At 36.0% G+C, this 21,493-nt stretch overlaps 4 protein-coding genes across 7 annotated transcripts; 3 read left to right on the top strand and 1 right to left on the bottom strand.

The window, feature by feature from the left end:
• The first annotated feature begins 429 nt into the window (after positions 1 to 429).
• On the top strand, positions 430 to 7,508 carry LOC144855729 (monocarboxylate transporter 12-like). Of its 3 annotated transcripts, none has more exons than XM_078713649.1 (5): positions 430 to 590; positions 2,542 to 2,729; positions 4,477 to 4,620; positions 5,051 to 6,019; positions 7,004 to 7,508. In XM_078713649.1, the coding sequence occupies exons 2-5, from the start codon at positions 2,546 to 2,548 to the stop codon at positions 7,183 to 7,185; spliced, it is 1,479 nt and encodes a 492-aa protein (XP_078569775.1). In that variant the 5' UTR covers positions 430 to 590; positions 2,542 to 2,545; the 3' UTR covers positions 7,186 to 7,508. The 3 variants fall into 3 exon arrangements, with proteins under 3 accessions (XP_078569775.1, XP_078569774.1, XP_078569776.1); XM_078713648.1 differs by having other exon boundaries at positions 2,494 to 2,729; positions 7,004 to 7,507; XM_078713650.1 differs by lacking the exons at positions 430 to 590; positions 2,542 to 2,729 and adding an exon at positions 3,771 to 4,193 and having other exon boundaries at positions 7,004 to 7,507.
• Positions 7,509 to 8,378: 870 nt separating this feature from the next.
• LOC144856160 (galactose-3-O-sulfotransferase 2-like) lies at positions 8,379 to 10,364 on the top strand. Its single transcript, XM_078714118.1, has 3 exons — positions 8,379 to 8,399; positions 8,635 to 8,747; positions 8,974 to 10,364. Exons 1-3 carry the CDS (start codon positions 8,379 to 8,381, stop codon positions 10,268 to 10,270), a joined length of 1,431 nt encoding a protein of 476 aa, XP_078570244.1. The 3' UTR covers positions 10,271 to 10,364.
• A 1,940-nt stretch (positions 10,365 to 12,304) lies between these two features.
• On the top strand, positions 12,305 to 16,101 carry LOC144855733 (monocarboxylate transporter 12-like). The gene is made up of 4 exons (XM_078713655.1): positions 12,305 to 12,494; positions 12,925 to 13,068; positions 14,363 to 15,148; positions 15,562 to 16,101. The coding sequence occupies exons 1-4, from the start codon at positions 12,305 to 12,307 to the stop codon at positions 15,732 to 15,734; spliced, it is 1,293 nt and encodes a 430-aa protein (XP_078569781.1). The 3' UTR covers positions 15,735 to 16,101.
• Positions 12,936 to 21,401, bottom strand: LOC144855730 (zinc finger MYND domain-containing protein 10-like). 2 transcript variants are annotated; one of them, XM_078713652.1, is made up of 13 exons: positions 21,227 to 21,401; positions 20,961 to 21,069; positions 20,402 to 20,569; positions 20,010 to 20,089; positions 19,711 to 19,780; positions 19,484 to 19,572; positions 18,977 to 19,077; positions 18,237 to 18,409; positions 17,772 to 17,897; positions 17,440 to 17,561; positions 16,915 to 17,037; positions 16,429 to 16,524; positions 12,936 to 13,076 (listed from the first exon to the last, which is right to left on the bottom strand). In XM_078713652.1, exons 1-12 carry the CDS (start codon positions 21,322 to 21,324, stop codon positions 16,434 to 16,436), a joined length of 1,350 nt encoding a protein of 449 aa, XP_078569778.1. In that variant the 5' UTR covers positions 21,325 to 21,401; the 3' UTR covers positions 12,936 to 13,076; positions 16,429 to 16,433. The 2 variants fall into 2 exon arrangements, with proteins under 2 accessions (XP_078569778.1, XP_078569777.1); XM_078713651.1 differs by lacking the exon at positions 12,936 to 13,076 and adding an exon at positions 15,946 to 16,002.
• Between the last annotated feature and the right edge of the window lie 92 nt (positions 21,402 to 21,493).

Genomic DNA, 21,493 nt, shown 5'->3' on the forward strand with positions numbered 1-21,493 from the left:
TCGCTTGTGATTTTGATCCAAACCAATGCAAAATGTTATGTTTCTGGAAACACAAAACTTGTTTAAACAATTTACAATTGTGTTAATAATCAATATTTTCACCTGAAAAAGTTCACCATTTCTATTTTTGTATCGTGAAATGTACGCCATGTTAATACCACTTGACTCTCTTAGTACAGTACTTTCTAAATAATAGGTAGGCCCTATATAGGCCTATGCAAATTTGATGATATGCATTATGACATCTGCTACCTAAATGCGTATATACACGGGGTCATGGTGGAATATTTATCACTGTCCTGCTGTTCTGCACCAGACAATAAGTAAAACGCTCCATGAATAACAATTAATTGTATTGCATGATCGGATTGCGAAACAAGCAATACAATATGTTATGTATTATAGCAAGCAATTCATTGGCAGGCAATTGAACTTTGACCCCTAATCGAGACAATAAGCACCAAGAGTGTATACCTACGTTGTGTCTATAGAATGTTGGCTTCCTTAACAAAGGTTTTTTACAAATTTGTGCCATAATTTTCGATGGATCGGAGAAAGAAGGTTGATTTGAATGCGAGGCACGAATAGAGGTAGGTTATGATAGAGTATTATCTACTACTAATAACGTATCTAGGCTTATGTAATCAGTATGACATTACCAGCTTATGGATAATGTGATACTCTAGTAGTTTGATCAGCTGATCGACACATTTAGCGGGCGACATAATATACAATAACATAGGCTAATACTATAAGACTATTTAGTAGGCCTGTAGTACAATTCAAAGGGTTTATATAGTATTTATAACGGATTATTTAAAATCTCTTTTATAATCTCTTAGTATTATAACAGAGCTTAATTTCCTCTTGTATAAATCTTCATAATCATATGTGTGTGTAGGCCCTATTAATACAGTGTATTATGTGCTCGCGCCAATTTTGTTGCTGTTTATCGGACATTGAGACCAATCGATAGCCAGTGGTCATTGCATCATCACATGAATGAGCACAGTATCGAAAAAAATATCGATGAATTGACCCCTATTGATTCTGTATGGCCACTTAACGTAGGCGGCCTACATCGTATGTTCAATTATCTGCCCTAATGGTCGGTCCTCCTAATAGTACATGTAATACTAGGGACCTTTTTTTCTGGTACGTAACAATTGAAAGTCTCGTCGTCCCATGTCACGTACACACACGTGATGTCATGACGCATGCACGACGAACTAAAAACCCGCGCACAACGTAAGTAATTCGGCCAATCATGTGACAGTTAGGATGATCCGTTCGGCGCGCGGCGGCGTTATGTGTGCGTTCTTGCGTTGGATGCGTCCTCATCCAGTTTAAGCTTTTGATTGGTCAATTCACTTGCGTTGCGGCGGGTTTCTTACGTTGCGTCCTAGTGCGAACCAAGCTTAACGAATTACTCGTTTCTTTGATTGAATAATGTTGTTTGTATTATAACACAAGTCCATTTTGGATTTTCAGTAAATTACCAATGGTTTATTCAAAGTTAAACTGTAACTAATCCCTCACTATTCAATCAAAATGTTATTATTATACTACTATATTGTTGAAAAATGGATTGCGTGATATGAAAATGGATTGATAGTAAAACGTAATAAAGATGCGTTCTTGTCTGGTTATTAGGTATTCATGCTCTAATGAAGAAGAGGATTATTTTTGTAGCGTTCCATTTAAAATAAATGTTATTCCAAAGAAATATTTTAGTTGTGAAGGTCGTTTTAACAATTAGGCTAATATCAAAACATTCAACAATGATAAAAGAAACATAAGTGTGCCAAATGTGAGCACGTACCATTCAGCGGTTTCGGAGGAGATACGTAAAATACTCGACAAATTTAGTAGCAGCAATATATATATATCCACCAGTATACAGTAGGCACAGCTATGTACAGATACATTCAGCCATACCCCACCGAGAGTCTGTCCAATCGAATTGGAACAATACAATGAAAGCCCCAGTGGTCTAATGGTTAGAACATCTGCATATCAAGCTGAAGGTTCCGGGTTCGAATCTCAGTTAGGGCTTTCTCTCATTCTCACAGGTTTCGTCATTTTTATTGTTTCTAATTAATTAAATGTCATTATCTTCATATCACAAACATAGGTATAGACACCATTTTTAACTTGCTACGTCACTTAGAAGTCAAGTTAAAAGCCAAAATAAGTCTGAAATGGCGGCCATTTTGTTTTTCACATTTTAAGGGTGAAGATCTAAAAATTGAGCCGGGTAAACAGCAGATTTGAATTCAGCACCCCGAAATTACCCTAAAACACATGTTTTTTTGCTTTTAACACGAAATGCCTACAGCATTTCATTTTTCTCAAATCTGGACTAGTCTATCGTGTAAAAATACCTTTTGCAACATATGCCATTTGAGCAATTATTATGAAAAGTACGAAGTTGCGAAACCTTACGTAAAAGTTGTCCTAAAATATAATGTAATAACCTTTTTTTTCTTATAGGTCTACTAACTAACAGTACTCTTTTAATTTGTGCGTTTCCACCATCAGTATAATGGGAGAGATGTTTAGAAAGGTATGCGTGCTTGCGGGCATGCATATAATAGCGCTACTATCAATAGGCTGTGCTCTGCCCTGCTTCAGTTTCTTTCTTATCCAGTTTAAAGAACAGTTTCAAGTTGGATCTGGTCTCATAGGTACCGCTAACAGCCTTTGTATCGGTTTCACAAACATCATTGGTGAGTAAAGATATCGACCTCCTGGTGAGGACATTCGGATTAGGTCCTCTATGGAGCCAGCAGCACACCCCCTTACTCTTTTCGAATAGTGTGCCAAATTCTAACGTGCACTATCTACATGGAACCAACGGCTTTACGTCCCATCCGAAGTCTATAATATGTTCATAAAAAGTTCATAAGCGTTTTACTCCTCAATTTGCATACAGCATTAGTCCACTAGCGACGCAACGCAGGAGGTAGGTAGACGCAACGCAAGTGAGTTGACCAATTACAAGCGAATAGGCCAAATCACTTAAGCGTGGTTCCCACTAGCGACGCAACACAAGGACGTAACGCAACGCAAGTGAATTGACCAATCACAAGCGATGGCTTATTCGCTTGTGATTGCTAACTGTCTATAACTTCGCTTGTCATTGGTTAAAACGCTTGCGTTGCGTTTACGTCCTTGCGTTACGTTCTAGTGGGAACCAAGCTTTACGTTGCGTTTACATCCTTGCGTTGCGTCTCAGGAGGAACCAAGCTTCAATGTATGGGCCTTCCTCCACTAGAGACGCAACGCAAATACGTAACTCAACGTAAGTGATTTGACAAACAATGGATTATTCGAACAATCCCTTGTGATTGGTTTGGTTACTTGCTTTCGTTGCGTTGCGTCTCTAGTGGAAAACAAGCGAAGAAACACTCATAATAGGTAGCCTCGCTTTATTATTGATATTCTGTAAATGATCTAAAATAAGTTTAATGAGTTCCAATGATGTATTCATAGGAGGTTTTTAAAATCAATAACCTGTGTTTAATAAGTAATTGGGAGCTTATCTAAACAACACAGAGAGTGGACCTTGGAACCAACTACATTGTTCGCTGTTGTATGATAGTAATATAATACTGAGGCTTAAAACACATTAACATAGGCCTATTACAACAAAAAAATGAATACAAATTACTTCAATGGAAAAAAAATTACTTATTCAGGGATGTTACACATTAAAGTCTAAATCCAGTAATTCGGGTTCACATTGAAACAATTTGTTACGTGCAAAAAAAAAACCAAAAACCCACAAAAACAAAAGAATTTGGTTTGTTCCAATAAAGTATAATAATTGCTGGTGAGTGATATGTTTTGATGCGTCCGGTTGACATGAATACACCGTAACGATATGACCATAACATTTCATGTCAACATTTCATAGTAATTACATAGAACCAACAATATCCACAAAGAAGAGTCATGTTATTATTGTCTATACATGTGCCACCAATTATGTTTCGTGAGGTTCTTAAACTTTTCAAATTTAATCAAAATAAGTAGGTCTGTTTTTATTATTAAGTACGTACTCATCGGATGTTGTTAAAGAGGTCATTCATTTCAATGCTAATATACCAGTGGTCAAAATTCTATTAACTTGTCAACAACAACTGTCAGTTTTAAACAAAGGGATTTAAATGATTCTGTATCGGATCTAGGTGATTTTTTTTAAATTTATTATTTTAAACTTTGTTCCTCCCAACAGTCTACAGATTCAAATTAAATCTCTTATGGCTGTTGGTTTTTATGTAAGCGTGGTTCCCACTAGGACGCAACGTAATCACAAGCGATTATTCGAACAGTCGCGTGTGATTGGTCTACTCGCTTGCGTTGCGACTACGTCCATGCGTTGCTAGTGGGAACCACGCTTAATGATATCTCAATAAGAAAGTTTCCAGTTTTTGTAATCAATATTAATGAATGTTATTTTTGTTTTTCCAGCGCCAGTCGCGACGATTATGAACAGACGATTCGGATATCGGTTGACGATCCTGGCGGGAGCCACGTCATGTTCCGTCGGTCTCATTCTAAGTTCCTACGTCACCGAAGTGTGGCAGATATTTTTTACACATTCTTTGTTAACGGGTTAGTTACGTCACAAATTATTATAGGCATTAATTTATTTTTTCAAAATCAATTTCAATATCATAAGAAAATTACAAGATTACAAGCAATAATATTTAGACAAACATGGACACTATAAAATAAAAAAGTGTAACGTATGTACGGTATGCAAAAAGATATATTATGGAACGAACAATGATGACGATGTCGAAATACTATGATAAAAAGTGGTGTAAACCACTACAATAAAAAACTAAAAAACCCGAAGACAATTCCATTATTGTTCTATAACATAGGTGTAGCCCCAAACAACCAATTTGATTCAACTTGTCTGTTTCAACGGCAGCTAGAGACAACGGAATTAATTCTCTACGTAACAAACTCCAATTAAAACATCCTTTTTTTGCGTGAAAAGCCATACATTGTTATTATTTTTCTTTTATATTTCCAGGTGGCGGTGTGTGTATAACATTTCAGACCATGGTATTTTTCGTCGGTATGAACTTAAAGAAATCAAACAATATCGGTAACGGTGTTCTGTTCTCAGCGCTTGGTCTGGGTATGCTGGTCATCCCGCTTCTCTGCTCCCTGTTTGATTACTGGTTTGGTTGGAAGGCTGCTATACGTATCATAGGCGCGATATCTCTACATTCTGTCGTCATTTCAGTGCTAATATTCCGCAGGTCATTCAACCCGTATATGGAGCAATTTGACGCGTTGCCACAGAAACATGACGATGAGGACAAGGAGAAATGTGACGACGCAGAGAATGATTGCGATGATGCGCGCACTCCGATGTCAATGGCAACGGTAGCAGACGATGATACCAACGGAGAAGCATCATGCAATGAGAATGGTTGTAAACCCGAAAATAATGACGACAAAAAAGAACAAAAAGTTGCTAAGCAACCGTTACCACCAAAGAAGTTTAGATGTCTGGTTCCGATGTTCCGAAGTCTATTAGTTTTCAAAGAATATCCCAACCTGTTAGTACTATCCGTGGCGCTCTGTTTCATCTGCGTCGGCTCCTCGGGATTCATCGTACACATGATAGCAAGCGTCAAATACCGAGGTGTTACCGACTTTGAATCGGCTGTAATATTCGGTGTCTTCGGCGTCGGAAATTTACTCGGCCGACTAACGAACGCAATACCATTATATTTCAAACTGATATCAGAGACGAACCTTTTCATACTTAGTTTATTTGTCGTGTCTATTTGCATGAGTTTGTTTGGCTTGTGTCAGACTTTTCCAGCTATGTTGTTTGTTGCATCAATGACTGGACTATTTTGCGGGATGTATGTCCCTCAAATTCCTTCCATCGCTCGGCTGATTGTTCCAAAAGAAAAATTTGATCACGCTTATGGGATCTGCATTGTACCGTCTGGAGTAACGGCTATTTTTGGAGGCTACATTGCAGGTAAGCTTAAAGCTTGGTTTACGTAAGCACGTCGTAAAGCTTGGTTGCCACTAGCAACGCAACTCCGTAATGCAACGTAAGTGATTTGACCAATTACAAGCGATGGATTATTCGAACAGTGGCTTGTCATTGATCAACTCGCTTGCGTTGCGCGTACGTCCTTGCGTTGCGTCTCTAGTGGGAACCACGCTCATGAAGCGCACTACTGCAAACTTGATCAATCATCACGAAGCGATCCGAATTGTGATTGGTCAACTTAATTGCGCCTACGTCATTGGGCCTACGTCATTGCGTCTAAGTTGTTGTATGCGTATCATTACAAACCACTATATTGTGTGAACAATACCTGGTTCAACTGTCGTCGATAAGTAGGTCTATACGACCTAAGCCTATCATATTCAATTAATACAGTTACACTCACAGAGGTACTACAGTTTGGGTTTGTCAACATTTTATAATGCAAGTGACGATCCAAAAATAATTTGATTTGTTGTGACTCCTACATAGTAAACGAAGCGTTAACATCAGTCAGTTACCCATCAACGTCAAGTTTAAAGGATGTACTTAATTAATCAGAGACAATGCTTAAATAAATATGTCACATCCCTTTAATTCATCATAAGCTGTGATTGTCCGTATTGTTTCCTAAATAATTAAGTATTTGGAAGTTAAACTTAGTTCCTACACTACAAATATGACAGTGATGTGCCCAAATATGGTAGTGATATCACATCATGTTCATATGGGCACATCACATTTTTTTGTCACAACATTTTATAGTGTAGCCAGAGCTTTAGGACGTAAGCAATTGACGTGTGACGGATCATCCGAACTGGCACTGAAATTAAAATTTAATTTTAAAAGAAAATAAACGTAATGTTTACAATAATTACAACTCCTATGTGGATACTTACCCACTGTGTTGTTTATTCGTCAAATAATGTTGATGTAATTCCACCCACCCTTTATTTTCTCTCTTTATAGGTGCAATATACGATAGCTCGGGGACCTACACACTCTCTTTCTTCTTTGCGGCCGGAAATTACGTAATTGTAGTAGCGATGCTCATTGTATCAAAGCTTGTAACACGTTGGAAAAGTAAATCTGTAAGCAGAAGACTACCGGTACCGACAGAAGATGAAGACGCACCAGTAACGGCTGTATGAGTAGGTTAGGAGACGGACGCATTATGGGATCGATGCTATTACGCAATAGGCCTACTGTAAAGTAATCATGATGACGGTAAACGGTTTCCCTGCTGATGGTGCATGCTGACGTGTGCAAAGAACAAGACTTAAACACTTCAGTATTATTATTATTGGCGTACAAACAAATACAAACATTGTGTTTAGCATGACTTAAGGGCCTTTCACACAGTGTTCCGGCACCAATCGATATGCGCGTAGCCGCGTGAAAACGAAACATTGACGTTAGATTGGATTCCGTGCCGGAACAGATGTGAAAGACCCTTGATACAGTAAGGGGGGGGGGGGGGGGGGTCGGCGTACATGACACGCAACGAACGATGGGAAATATACTCTACATGACATCCCACCACTATTTTGAGAACTTGCTGACCCAGGGATTCCTAGGTTCAACATAGTATTAATTTGAGTTATAGAAAAAAAGTGTGCACTGTAGTTGGCATAGGGCTGTCCACAGACAATTGAACGTCCAAAAATCGTGCAAAAAATAACTGTATAGGTCTATACAAGTACAATGCACAGATAGAACTTTATACTAAATTTGTAAAAAAAAAGCCTAAAGAAATAAAATAAAATAATACAGTATAGAAAATTACGAAAATAAGAGTTTAATAGTTTGTAAATAAATGCTATATCTTCCACAGTAATTGACCTGTATTATGAAATGTTTTTCATTTAAATAAAAACAATTTATCAAAGCTCAAATGTTTACGTTATCCGAACAAAAATTCGGAGTGGTTTATTTGTACGTGTGCATGCTAGCCTAACGATTAGTTCCCACTTAGACGCAACGTAAGGGCGTACACACAACGTAAGGGCGTACACGCAACACAAGTGAGTTGACCAATCACAAGCGACAACATCGCGCGTCATCGTGATTGGCCAAAGTCCTCGTGTTACCTCGTTCTTGCGTTGTGTCCGTCAATGGTTTAATAAATGGAAATATTAATCTCATTCCTCATAATTAACCCAAAACAAATGGAATCGATAATTAAACAAAAACTGAAAAGTCATACTTATTCGGCCTGAAACCAGCCGTTGCGTGATTGACTGTTATTGATTGTTAATACCTGGTACAAGTAACACAAACGGCCACGTATTTGACGTCCAGCTTTGGTTTTTAGGCCTACACAGACGCATAAGCAATTTTCACGATGAGAATAAAGAAGTTCAAGGTAAGTTACGTTGCAGAGGGCGTCCGATACTCCGCGCGCGCGCCTAACCTAATTTTCTTTAATCGTAATTTACGATAACTTCACATACAGTAGAACTCCTCCTTTAGAACATCCCTATTAATGGGACACCCTTCCTTTGAATACTCCTAATTAGGGGACAGCCACCCCTATTAAGGGACACCCATCCTTTAAATACCCCCTAATTAGGGAACACATGAAACACTTTTTTTAACAGATATGTATAAACTTGATAGTTGGGTTATGTTTAATTGCAATGGTGACGACGGTGATGGATAACTTCTTTGCGGGCAACAAGCCTCATGTAAAAGAAAGCCATAGGCCTAACAAGTAAGATACTAATAATTATATTGAAGTACAATGGCTGTCCAACAGACAGACAGACCGACAGGGTGACTGATCTACCGACAAATAGACTAACAATCTTTAGAGCTTATAGGCTCTCATCCTGTCATTTGTATGCATTTGTATTATTGTATTTGATGAATGAGCAACACATAACAAACAAATACCATTCTGAACGACATAACATTTTACTAAATTTTTACTTTCACAGAAATATAGAAGATGAACTCTACTTCAATACGTCATCCGTTTCACCATTTTGGAGAGATTACGGTGACGTGAACAGTTGTAGAAACAAAGTATTAAACGTAGCGTTTATAAAGACACACAAAACTGGAAGCACAACATTAGGACACTTAATAAATAGATTCGGATTTCATAATAATTTATCATTCGTGTTCAACAAGAACAGTTCGTGGAATGGGCATCTCGTCTACTTTAGGTTGAACGAGAGAAGCCCTAGGTACTCTTTTCTTCCGCCGATTGGAATCTCCAAAGATGATTACGTCAATTTTAAATATAATCTGATTGGTGTACATGTAAGATACAACCGTAAAGCCATGGATTCGTTCATGAAACCTAGAACTAAATACATAACGATATTACGCAACCCTGTCACTCAGTTCGAATCAGCGTTTTCACATTTTCACTTTCGAGATGTATTTGATAAAGTAGATACCAATGATAATGAAATAGATAAAGAAATACCAAAAACGTCACAACAAGAAGTGTTTGAATTCTTAAAACAACCTGAAATATACCACGAAAGATTAAGACATGTCCAATGGGAAGGGGTGATGGGATTGCGCTGGTATTACGCTAAAAACAATCAAATGTTCGATCTTGGATTGGATCACAACTTTCACTTAAATAAAACGAAAACATTAAGTTATATCGACACGCTAGATAGAGAGTTAGATATGGTGCTACTGACCGAATATATCGATGAGTCGTTGGTGATCATGCGCAGGCAATTCTGTTGGTCGTGGGATGATATCCTATATATTTCAAAAAACAGACGACCACATAATACAAAAATATCAGAATCTTTAGCAACCAAAATAAAAGCGTGGAATCACCTCGATGTTTTACTGTATAAACATTTCAATGAAACATTATGGAGAAAAATTTCACAATATGGCGGCGATTTTCAAAGTGATTTAGCATTTTTCAGAAGTTTGCGACATCAGGTTTTTAACGAATGCATTCAGAAACAATTTAGTACGGTTAATGATATTTGGAATCGAATTAAGCAAGTGCTCAGACAAGGAGCGTCTCAAGATTGCAATCTGTTGGTAATGAGTAAGAAAGAACTGTTTGATTTGGTATGGAAAAGACAATACCCTAAACCGCCGCCAAAGATGACCAACAACGGTACAACAAGCAGAGTAACGCCGTCTCACACAGAGAGAATAAAACGGTACAACAAGCAGAGTAAACGCCGTCTCGCACAGAGAGAGAATAAAATCGCTACAAGACAGAGCGTAGCGATTCTATGGAAACGCTAGAATTTATCGGGGATCTAGTACGCGAGCGCTAAATATTCTTTGGTACGCGTATACGATTAATTGCCGACAAAATCGGCAAAGTTGAACATGGTTGAACTTTTTTTTTTATCTTTTATGGTTAACTACCACCTTTATTCATTCAATATGTTACATAAACAACAATTACAGAATCTCATATATATTTACATTATTTTCTGCATATTTTTTTCATGTCATCTATTACAAAATATATTGCATGTTTAATAAAAAAGTTGTTTAGTTATGAAACGTTTGTTATGTTATTTATCATAATTTGTGCATCTTTCAGTTTATATATTTGTATTTGATTCATGCCCTTTAGATGGGAAATGCTTAACAAGTGGTGTAGTATACCAGGCCACTGTCACAAGAAATGACACTAACAAAGTTGAAACATATGTTGGACTGACAGAAAATACTTTTAAGTGTAGGTACAATGGGCATACATGGTTGAACTTTGCCGATTTGACTGCGATGAATCGGGGAGCCTTCCCGATTGCGTCGGCGACATCTGCGCGTGTAGCGATTTTAATGGAAACGCTGTAGCGACGGTGTAGCGATTTATGGAAACCAGGCTTAAAGAAATATGAAAAAGATATTATGGGTAGTCCCGGGGTTTAAACATGTTTATTATTTATCTGTGAAATTTGTTTCTCGTGTTCGGACCTCAATGGAATTAAAGTATTTTATTTTTGGGATACCTTTTAACTCGAGTCTCACTGTTGTTGTACTTATTTTTAATTAATTATGTTTATATTGGATTTATCCCTGTGACTCTGGTTTATAAAGTAAATCAATCAATCAATCAATTTGCAACATTGATAATATTCCCCACTTAAAAGCGGAGAAGCAGAACGAGCGTCATAAGACAAGAAAACTTTATTATCCAACGATCCAAAGAAATTAAAAGCACTTGCTGAAAAAGAGATATACAAAATTAAAAATAACTAAGCCTCTTTTAAAAGAAAAAGAGGTATTACAGAACTTTTGCGTAATGTATTGCTAATGTCTGTATTTTTAATAATAGATAATTAAAAACCAGGAGCTTCGCTTAATATTAAAAAACAAAATATGTAAAAAAAATATTCAAATGGTCTATTGATGTTATGGTAACACATTAGTCAATGGTATGTATGCTGAACAAATTATTTTGTCGTCCTGTCAAACATATGCTTCTATAGAAATACCAGTACATACTGTAATGCTATTCGACCTTAAGCTTAAGTGCAATCTTACAACCTCGGCTTGTGGCAATCACAATACCTTGGTCCTTGGGCACTGTTTGTGACCCTCCAATGTAATACTCGAAATTGAATGAAAGACTAATTATTCATGGTTAATTACGATACAGAGCTTTACTTAAGTACAATACGATTTCCAATTAGTTTCAAAACCTTATTTGAAACATCTAATTGTATGTTTTGCTAAGAGTCGCATTTTCTCATAATAAAACATTGTGAAATCGACTGCTAAGCGTGTTATTATTGCTGTGTGAGGAAGGAAGTTATCATGATGATGTTTGTTCAAGTGTATACCCTTGTTAAAATGTGGACTTTGCAGTGACAATGTATTGTGAAACCTGTCACGTCAACGGCTATACAAATTAATTGTTCCACCAGTCTCACAAGTTCTGCAGTAGTAGTGTTACGATAATGCAACATCCCTTTTCAAGATACAGGTATTAAAAACACGAATATTAAAGGGTAAATATGAGGTATTATTTTTATTTATTTTATTTAACATCATCTTTATACAGGATTACACAAGGTAAAAGAAAACCTGTTTGCATTGTGGTCATGTCTTAAATACAAAATTTAAATATTATCATTACAAGTAGGCCTATTTGAACAGAGTGCTTGAAACGACGGATTATTAGAAATTTCGCTTGTGATTGGTTAAAAATACGTGCGTTGCGTCCTAATGCGCACCAAACGTGAACGCATATTAATAATTGTTTTCTTTGTAGAATGTTAGTTAACTGGTTCTGGTGCTAGCGAACCTGTGACGTCAAACAGAATGGCTTGTGCGTGTTCTTGTAGAGAGGTTCTGCTTCTGGCTGGCATGCACATCATTGCTTTGACATCCATTGGAAGTGCTATTCCTTGTTTCAGCTTCTTTTTAGTTTCCATCAAGGATGAGTTCAACACCACTTCCGGATTGGTTGGGATAGCTAACAGCTTAAGTATCGGACTAACAGCACTGTTAGGTAAGTAAGATGTTGCCTGAGTAATAGCTTACGTATCGGACTAACAGCACTGTTAGATAAGTACGATGTTGCCTGAGTAATAGCTTAAGTATCGGACTAACAGCACTGTTAGTTAGTAAGATGTAGTCCGAGTAATAGCTTATAAGCATTGTACTAATAAAACCACTAGATAAGTAAGATGATGCTTGAGTAAGTAATAGCTTAAGTATTGGATTAACAGCACTGTTAGGTAAGTAAGTTGTCCGAGTCATAGCTTAAGCATCAAACTGATAGCACTGCATGACTAAGTAAGTAAGATGTCATAGCTTAAGCGGACTAAACTTAAGCCTTAACAGCATACCACTAGGTAAGATTCTGCATGAATCAAAATATTAATCTTTTAAAGGATTTTTTTTTTCGGATAACGGTAACATGATGCATTTTATATCAGGTCCTTTAGCTTCAACAATGAGCAGAAAGTATGGATACAGAAACACAGTTGTGGTTGGAGGGTTGTCATACTCATTAGGAATGATGATCAGTTCACAGGTCACTCAGGTCTGGCAGCTATTCTTGTCACACTCACTCATGACAGGTAAAGTACTAAAAAAAAAGAAAAAATAATATTTTTTCAGGACTTTTTTCTTGTTTAAAGCTTTGTCTACCCTATCAAACTTTATGTGTCAAAAGAAATGTGGACATGATGATGTTATATCACTACCATATTTGGGTATATCACTACCATATTTGGGTATATCACTACCATATCTGGGTATATCATTACCATATTTGGGTATATCACTACCATATTTGGGCATATCACTACCATATTTGGGTAGTTTAATAGTGTAGACAAAGCTTAATAAAACCTGCAGTAATTGCATGACACTGTTAATTGAGGAAATGATAATTTGTAAATAACTTTGGACATAAACAATGAAGGTAGTATCATTATGAAATTTGACCTGGAAATGACACAAACAAGGTCAATATACACTAGATAAATAGTTGTATAATCTACATGTCAAAATTGTTTCATAACCTTAATCTACACTATCAAACTAGTTTGACAAAAAAAAGTGTTATGTGCCCAAATATGGTAGTGATGTGCCCAAATATGTTAGTGATCATCATGTCCATATATGGGCACATCACACTTTTTTGTCACATAAAGTTTGACAGTTTAGACAGAGCTTTAGTTCTACACACAGCAGTTAGCGTTAGTTGTTAGAGATAGGACAGATAGGTATATTAAAACCAGCACAATGGATAGCAATATAGATTAAGCCTATCTTAAGATAAATTTCCAATCAAGTTTGTTATCACAAATATTACACAATACATAAGTAGGAGTGCAAGAAACCAGATAATAAAATCTAATGTCATAATGCTACTGTTTGCATATGATCTGTGTAAACAGCAATAAAACCTGTGTCAAGTTTGAATAGAACAATGACTTGAGCAATACTGGGTGTACACAAAGATATCGTGTTATACTGTAGCATGATTAAACATGCACAGACTTATTTTCTGTGAACTTCAACATACGGTTTACACTTCACATTTTACAGATAAACATACAAAAAAAATACACAAGGTAAAAGCACTTTTGTATATCAATCAACCAAATTATGGAACAACAAAAAAAAACTTTTATGACATTTTCAACTTTTAAAAATTCAATCCAAAATTTGATTAATAAGTATCTTTTACCTTGAATTCATTTAATTTTTTATATATACTGTATGTGTAGATAGTTACCTTACTGTAAATGTGTGTGTACTAATGTAAATTACATTACATTGTGTTAGTTGTCATTCAGTATAAAACAGAATAAATAATTATTTTCAGAAATCAATAACAGTTTTTACAATTTGTTGAACTTTTAGGTGCAGGAGTTTGCATTTGTTTTCAAACAATGGTAATATATGTGAACTTGAACTACAAGAGATCAGCCAGCATTGCTAATGGAGTTCTCTTTGCAGCAATCGGACTCGGGATTCTAATAGTACCATTGGCGTGCTCAGTATTAAAAATGTACTACGGATGGAGAGGTTCACTGCTGATAATGGGGGCAGTATCTCTACACAGCGTTGTTATCGCAACTCTGATTTTCCGTAAAGACTTCTATCCGATATCGGAAGATCAAGATAAAAAATGTTCAATAGACATGATTACAAATGACGAAGATCGAGACACGATTTTACACAATCTACGATTGTTTAAGAAATATCCACGTCTGATACTAATGACCGTAGCAACGTGTTTTATATGCGTTGGTTATTCAGGATTCTACGTGCATCTCATCGCTAGTGCAATATATAAAGGCGTTACCGATTTCCAAGCTTCGATAATTTTTGGCGGATTTGGAATTGGGAATCTTGCTGGACGAGTGGCGAACGCGATACCGTTATACTTTGGATGGATTTCAGAATATAACCTCTTCATCTTCTGCATGTTTGTCATCACGTGCACGATGTCAGCTGTGGCAGTATCGCAATCTTTTCCATCTCTTCTAACATTCTCGTTAATAACTGGACTTTTCTTTGGCATCTACATCCCGCAAATACCAGCGATTGTCAAGGAGTTTGTTCCAAAACGCGTCTTTGCTCGAGCTTATGGCATCAGTCTTGTTCCTTCAGGATTCACAGCAATATTTGGTGGTTACATAGTAGGTAAGGAAATACTTATTTATTAAGTGCGTGTATTTATGGAGCTGGGGTCCCCACCCCCTTGCATCTAGTATCTGAATCAGATGTATTGGCTTATGCCTCTCCTCTGGTTAAGGTGGACACTGGACGAGATAAGCCCTTGATCAATGATAAGACCAATCAAGGTGCTTTAAACAGTCCATCATTCAGATCGGATGAATATAAAACTAATTGACATTGTAGTTCGCGACAAACGTCGGCCTTAACAATAGTTAATGACTTAACTCATAAATTACTGGACAATGAACTAATGCAGTGATGTACTAATAAAATCAAATCTTAATTGAACCACACTAATTGGAAGAAACTATTATTGAAAAACGTCACCTTAATTTTTCCTAAAAGATACACTGACACAACATTTTTTTCTATTTCAGGAGCGCTTTATGATAAAATTGGAAACTACAAAATATCGTTTTTCTTTGCCGCTGCCAACTATTTAATAGTAGGTATTATGTTAACAATTGCAGAGATTATTACCAAACTTCGGGGAAAAACACAGAAAATTAGTGAAGAAGACAATGATTCAGAAAAAGAGACACATGTATAATATCTTGTTTCCACTGTGTGAACATATTAGCGCGAATCGAATTTTCTTAAGCTCTGATGGGATGCTACATTGCTAATTTGTTTGTTTGCCAAAAAGTACAGCGATAATATATGAAACACAGGCCAACTCAGACAGCATCGTAAACACGTTTAAAGTCCTCAACTCAGACAGCACCAACGAGTCAAGACATTTCGTTGGGACACATCGTACGATGCTGTCTGCGTTGGCATTTAGCATACACCTTCTAGTTGATAACCATATTTTTAGACTGATTGTGTAAAAGAGTGAAAAACATAGTTAGTTTGGTTGTTAAGCAAGGACATGAGCACATTGCATGACGTACGCACAACACATGTAAACAAAATTAAATTTAACTTTGAGAATCACTCAACGTAATGAGACAAAATTGCAGTGTCTATGCAATATGTAATATAACAATATTTTTACAAAATACTGTCTTGAATTTTACAGGCTTTAGATTGTAGAAAAGTGGAAAGAGAAGTTTGCTCTCAATAGTAATTTGAACTTAGTGTTTTTTTTAAAAATAAAATACATAATGTAAAAAATGATTGGTAAGATTAATTTGTTCTCACAAAACACAATGACAAAAACAATAGAAGCAGAAATCATTCCTTTTATGGAAAAATAAAAACATGCAGAAACATTATTCTAAAGTCCATCTGTTTCCAATTACCTGTGCTATGATTTTGTCGGCGCAGTTTTCAATTTATCTTTCTGGAGCAAGTCACACACTTGTTTGTGTTTACACCAATGCTTAACTTGACATTCTCTACAAAAATAAGAAACCCAAAATTAAAGTTCCTAATAGTGATTACAAACATAAATTTAATTGAATCCGGAAAAAAAGATTTGAGTTTGGCCTATCAGAAGTGACGACTCTTGTCGATTGGTCTATTAAATCTTTTAACAGTCGTCGCTTGTGAGTTAAAAAGTGTGATGTGCCCAAATATGGCAGTGATATGCCCAAATATAGTAGTGATATTCCCAAATATAGTAGTGATATGCTCAAATATGGTAGTGATATGACATCATCATGTCCATATATGGGCACATCACATTTTTTTTGTCACATAAAGTTTGATAGTGTAGACATAGCTTAAGTCGTTGCGTGTTATTGGCAACTGAATGTGATGCGTGTTATCGTTTTTATTAAACCTACCTTCGGCAGTACCATTCATTCTGACAACGTGAACATCTTTTGGTGGCAAGTTCCCCGCACATGACACATTTCGGCGGTTCTTTTATCAAGTCTTCAAGCATAACATCGTACGTTTCTGCAAATCTGTGAAAGTAAGTTTTGTAGTAAGCTTCTGTTCACACCGTGTCAATATAGTGGTTGGAATTGAAGTTTTTAAGGTTTAGGTTTGATTGCCATTGCTGCTATAACATTCTAAGATGGTGTTTGTTTGTTATTTATTTATCTATACTGGGCTCTTCAGAGGGCCCAGTTATGATGAACACTGGCTGCACCCTACTGGGTGAGAAAATGGTAGTCACGGTGCTGAAGAAATACAGTCAACTCTCCCAATATCAGATTCTCTAAAACGGGAAAATCCACCAAAACTATACTTTTCTCAAGGTATAAATGGTACTGGAAAGCTATACATATTAGGGCAGCCCAGGGGTGCCTGGCATTGAGAGAATTGACTGTACTAGTTCTATTACAAACAATTCCTATACCCACATCTTTGCTTGTTGTTTTAGTTGTTCATGTGGTGGGTTGAATGCCGTCTTAACTTGATGCTTAGCAATCGCACCCCATTTGCCTTCATTCTCTGACAACAACCTATCACGTATTTCTGGAACCTATTCAAGACAAAATTATTCTGAAAAATTAAGTTTACATAAGCATTCCAAGGATAAAACAACTTATTTTCACCGAATGAAACACTTTAAATAATAATATACTTAAAATTAAAACAATTAATGAATAATTTCATCTTGTTCTAATCAATTTTAAGCAGGGCTATTTTTTACTAGTCGGACTAACTTTTAATGGTAGAGCTTACAAGTTACCTGCTCAAGTAGAAGGCCAGTGCGAGCTGGTGGTGGCTCCATCACTGCTAACGTCTCCAAGTATCGTTGAAGGTCACTCAGATTCGGAATTTGATCAATGGTGACCTCTGATAAATGACCTCTTAACTGAAAATAAAGTAACAAAAGATGTTGATGGGTTTAATGTGAATTTGCAAACATTTTCATTGTTTAAAATTGTATAGCTATGTTTATTTATTACAGCTTGGTTCCAATGCAAAGATGCAATCATCGCAGTAATACTTGCATTGCATTTAAGTGTGAACCAAATTTTAGGCATCCTGTAATTGACATTGCTCAATTATGGTAGTGATATGCCCAAATATGGTAGTGATATGACATCATCATGTCCATATATGGGCTCATCACACTGTTTTGCCACATACAGTTTGATAATGTAGACAGAGCAATTTAAAAATATACTTGTTACAATTTAGAAAGCTATACCTTTAAAATAGTTGCTTTATTGAAGGAATTGAATTCATATTTCTGTTGACATGTTTCATTCATCAGAAGGTTGAACACTGTTATCCAAACTTGACCGTCCATCTTGGTCAGTTGTAGCCTTTCATCTGCTGCTATCTCTGACCATTTACCATCAATGTATTTCATCTGTTTACCTAATAACAAACAAAAGTAATCTATCAGCATAATTAACACAACAGGCCTTGTCTTTTTGTTATCTCGGGACCATTCTTTAGTCACCACCAGGTAGGCTTGCTTCATCAACGCTTCTATGAATGGATGACTAGTTGGGAACAGGAACGCTAGTAGTCCAAACCCAGTACCGTTTTTGATTGTGATCATGTGGGAAATTACCTCACAAGGCTACAAATTGCACTCACTCAAAACATTTAGGTGTGTTGTGCCATGCTGTTTGTGTCTTTAGGTGTAGAAGATTAACAAATTTAACTGGGCTGTAAATCGCACACCTGGTAGGTATTTCAAAAGTGTATTAAGCTCTCTGTACTCTATCAAACTTTATGTGACAAAAAAATGTTATGTGCCCATATATGGACATGATGGTGTCATATCACTACCATATTAAAGCATATCAATACCATATATGGACACATCACACTTTTTTGTTTGATAGTTTAGACAGTGCTTTAGGTGAGTGATTGCACTTCGAAGTCTTAACAGACAAACTTGCAGCAAAATGTTTCACAGTAACCAATGTAACATACCATTGTTGAATGTACTCCAAGGTGGTGACTCCACTAATGATACTAACAAACAAGGTATGTCATGAGTATTCAGCAGTCTGGTTACAACACTTAATGGAAGGCTACAAACAAAACATACTGTACGTTAAGCAAGTAACACAATGCAAGCGTGTTGACCAATGAAAAGTCGCTTGTGATTGGTAAACTCACTTACGTTGCGTCGTTGTGTTGCATCTCTAGTGGGAACCAAGCTTAAGAGTGGGTTTATAAAAAAGGCAATAACCTATAGTAAAGGTGAGACCTGCAATTGCTGTGGGGTGGTCAATTCAATTCTACTGTATTTACAGTATCTATGGAAGGCCACATGGTTTTTCATAAATACCATTATGGTTTTCTCCAGGGAAATTGGGTCCAGCAGCGCTTGGCAGGAAAACGTAACATCTGTCCCACAAAGCGGCTCTAGGTGCCTGAAGGTATATATAACTGGTAAAAAAATTCTCTTTATAGATGAAATAATTATTATATTACCATGACATGTGGTCAGTGATATATCTGATAATGGACACAGATTTGATTCCAACTTCAAATCCTATTTTTCGTTCTTGATTCATCAGATGCTGAATATTAAAAAAAAAACACATCAACATGAATAATATTAAATTCACTGATTGGCAAAACAAAACAAAGAGAGGGAGAGTACAGTTGTTTACAGAGACTCTACAATTAAAAAAGGTACCATATACAGGCTTCCTTACTTGTAAGCTAGAATCACTTTCAATGGTTTTATCTTGTTCTTCTTGATAAAATTCTTCTCCCTCTTCTTGTCTGTAGATAAAAAATAAAACACTCATTTAACCAAATTAATAGAAACGAATCAGATACACTCCCAAATAGCATTTTGATTAGTATCGCCAAAACTGATGATGATCAGAAGTGCTATTTGAAAGCAGGATGTAGGTGGAGCAGACAAATAACCAAAGAAAAACTCGAGTAGGCGGAGCAGCAAACTAAGTTTGATGGAGTTTCTTTTACAACTGTTTGATGTCATAATTACCTGGATAAAAGTGCTGTTATTTTGCGATAACAATAATCAACAAGATCCAGAATACTGTCTCCAGCTGCTTCACAGGTTTCCTACAAAAAAGATTTTTTTTTAAACATTAATAGTCTTAAGCTCTGTCTACACTATCAAACTAGTGTGACAAAAAAGTGTGATATGCCCAAATAAGGTATTGACATGATGATGTCATATCACTACCATATTTGGGCATATCACTACCATATTTAAGCATATTATCACTACCATATTTAAGCATATCGCTACCATATTTAAGCATATCACTACCATATTTGGGCAGATCACACTTTTTTTTGTCGAAGTAGTTTGATAGTGTAAGTATCCCACTATCTATACAAAACATGTCATTTATTTACCAGGTGTCATACCTTGTAAAATAGGGTCGTCTCAAGTAAGTTACACAAGACTGCTTCGTGGTAAAGTGTCATGTACAGAAAAAATGTGTGTTTGGGTTCAAAGTTCATCTTTGCTATGATTGGCCAAACCTTCTGTTTCCATAATTCTAAAGCTAACAATTCATATATTACTAGAGATACCTGAAATAATTAATAAAGATTATATATTATTATTATTTATTTATATTCACCACTCCACTATAACAGTGCCTATTATTATTATACAATTACTGAATACTGTATATATTTTCATACAACATTTTAAGTTGTGGTTTGTTTATTTTTCATGGCAATAAATAAAAGTGAATAAATGAATTACAATACATCATAATAATATATAATAATAATCAGAATATGTTATCTTTGCAAAAATATATATATATTATAACCTAAAATATCGTAGCACATAATATTTGCAACACTTAACAATGGTTACTTGGTAAAATAGAAATGATCAATTAAGGCATTTCACACAATTTGGTTTTATTAAATTATTAAAAAATTATTATTTAAATTAAATTATAATTTGTACCTTATCATGTGATATTAGAATTTCTTTGATAAATTCATCTTGATTTACAGAAGCATTTCTGACAGCTTGCATGTTCAGCTTTTCAAGATGATTATGTTGTTTCATCCATCTGAAAACAAACCACATCATTTATTGTTATGGAACAAAACGACCATGGACAGAAACGGTCCGCACACCGAATCGTTCCGCTAACACCTCTATCTAATAATCGTATTATTAGCCATCCGGCCTAGGCCTAGGCCTAGATAAAATAAGACTAGGCCTACCTTAAATTTCCTATGTCTTTAATTTTAAATTGTTGTAAAGATTCAATATATGCTTCAGCTTCGACAAGTAAGACGACTTGAGAACCTTGTTGGGCCATTATATAAACGTATATTTAATTGTTTATTTTTTGTACACAAAAACAGTGCGTGGGAAAAAATATTGCAGCAGCGCGTATCATGGTTGCCGTTGGTATCGACCTTTAACACGCAACATTAACAACATTCTAGACAATTTAATAGCTAAAATTAATTATTAACTCGTTTAAT

The sequence above is a fragment of the Antedon bifida genome, chromosome 11 (assembly GCF_963402885.1).
Source record: "Antedon bifida chromosome 11, ecAntBifi1.1, whole genome shotgun sequence".
NCBI lineage: Eukaryota > Metazoa > Echinodermata > Crinoidea > Comatulida > Antedonidae > Antedon > Antedon bifida.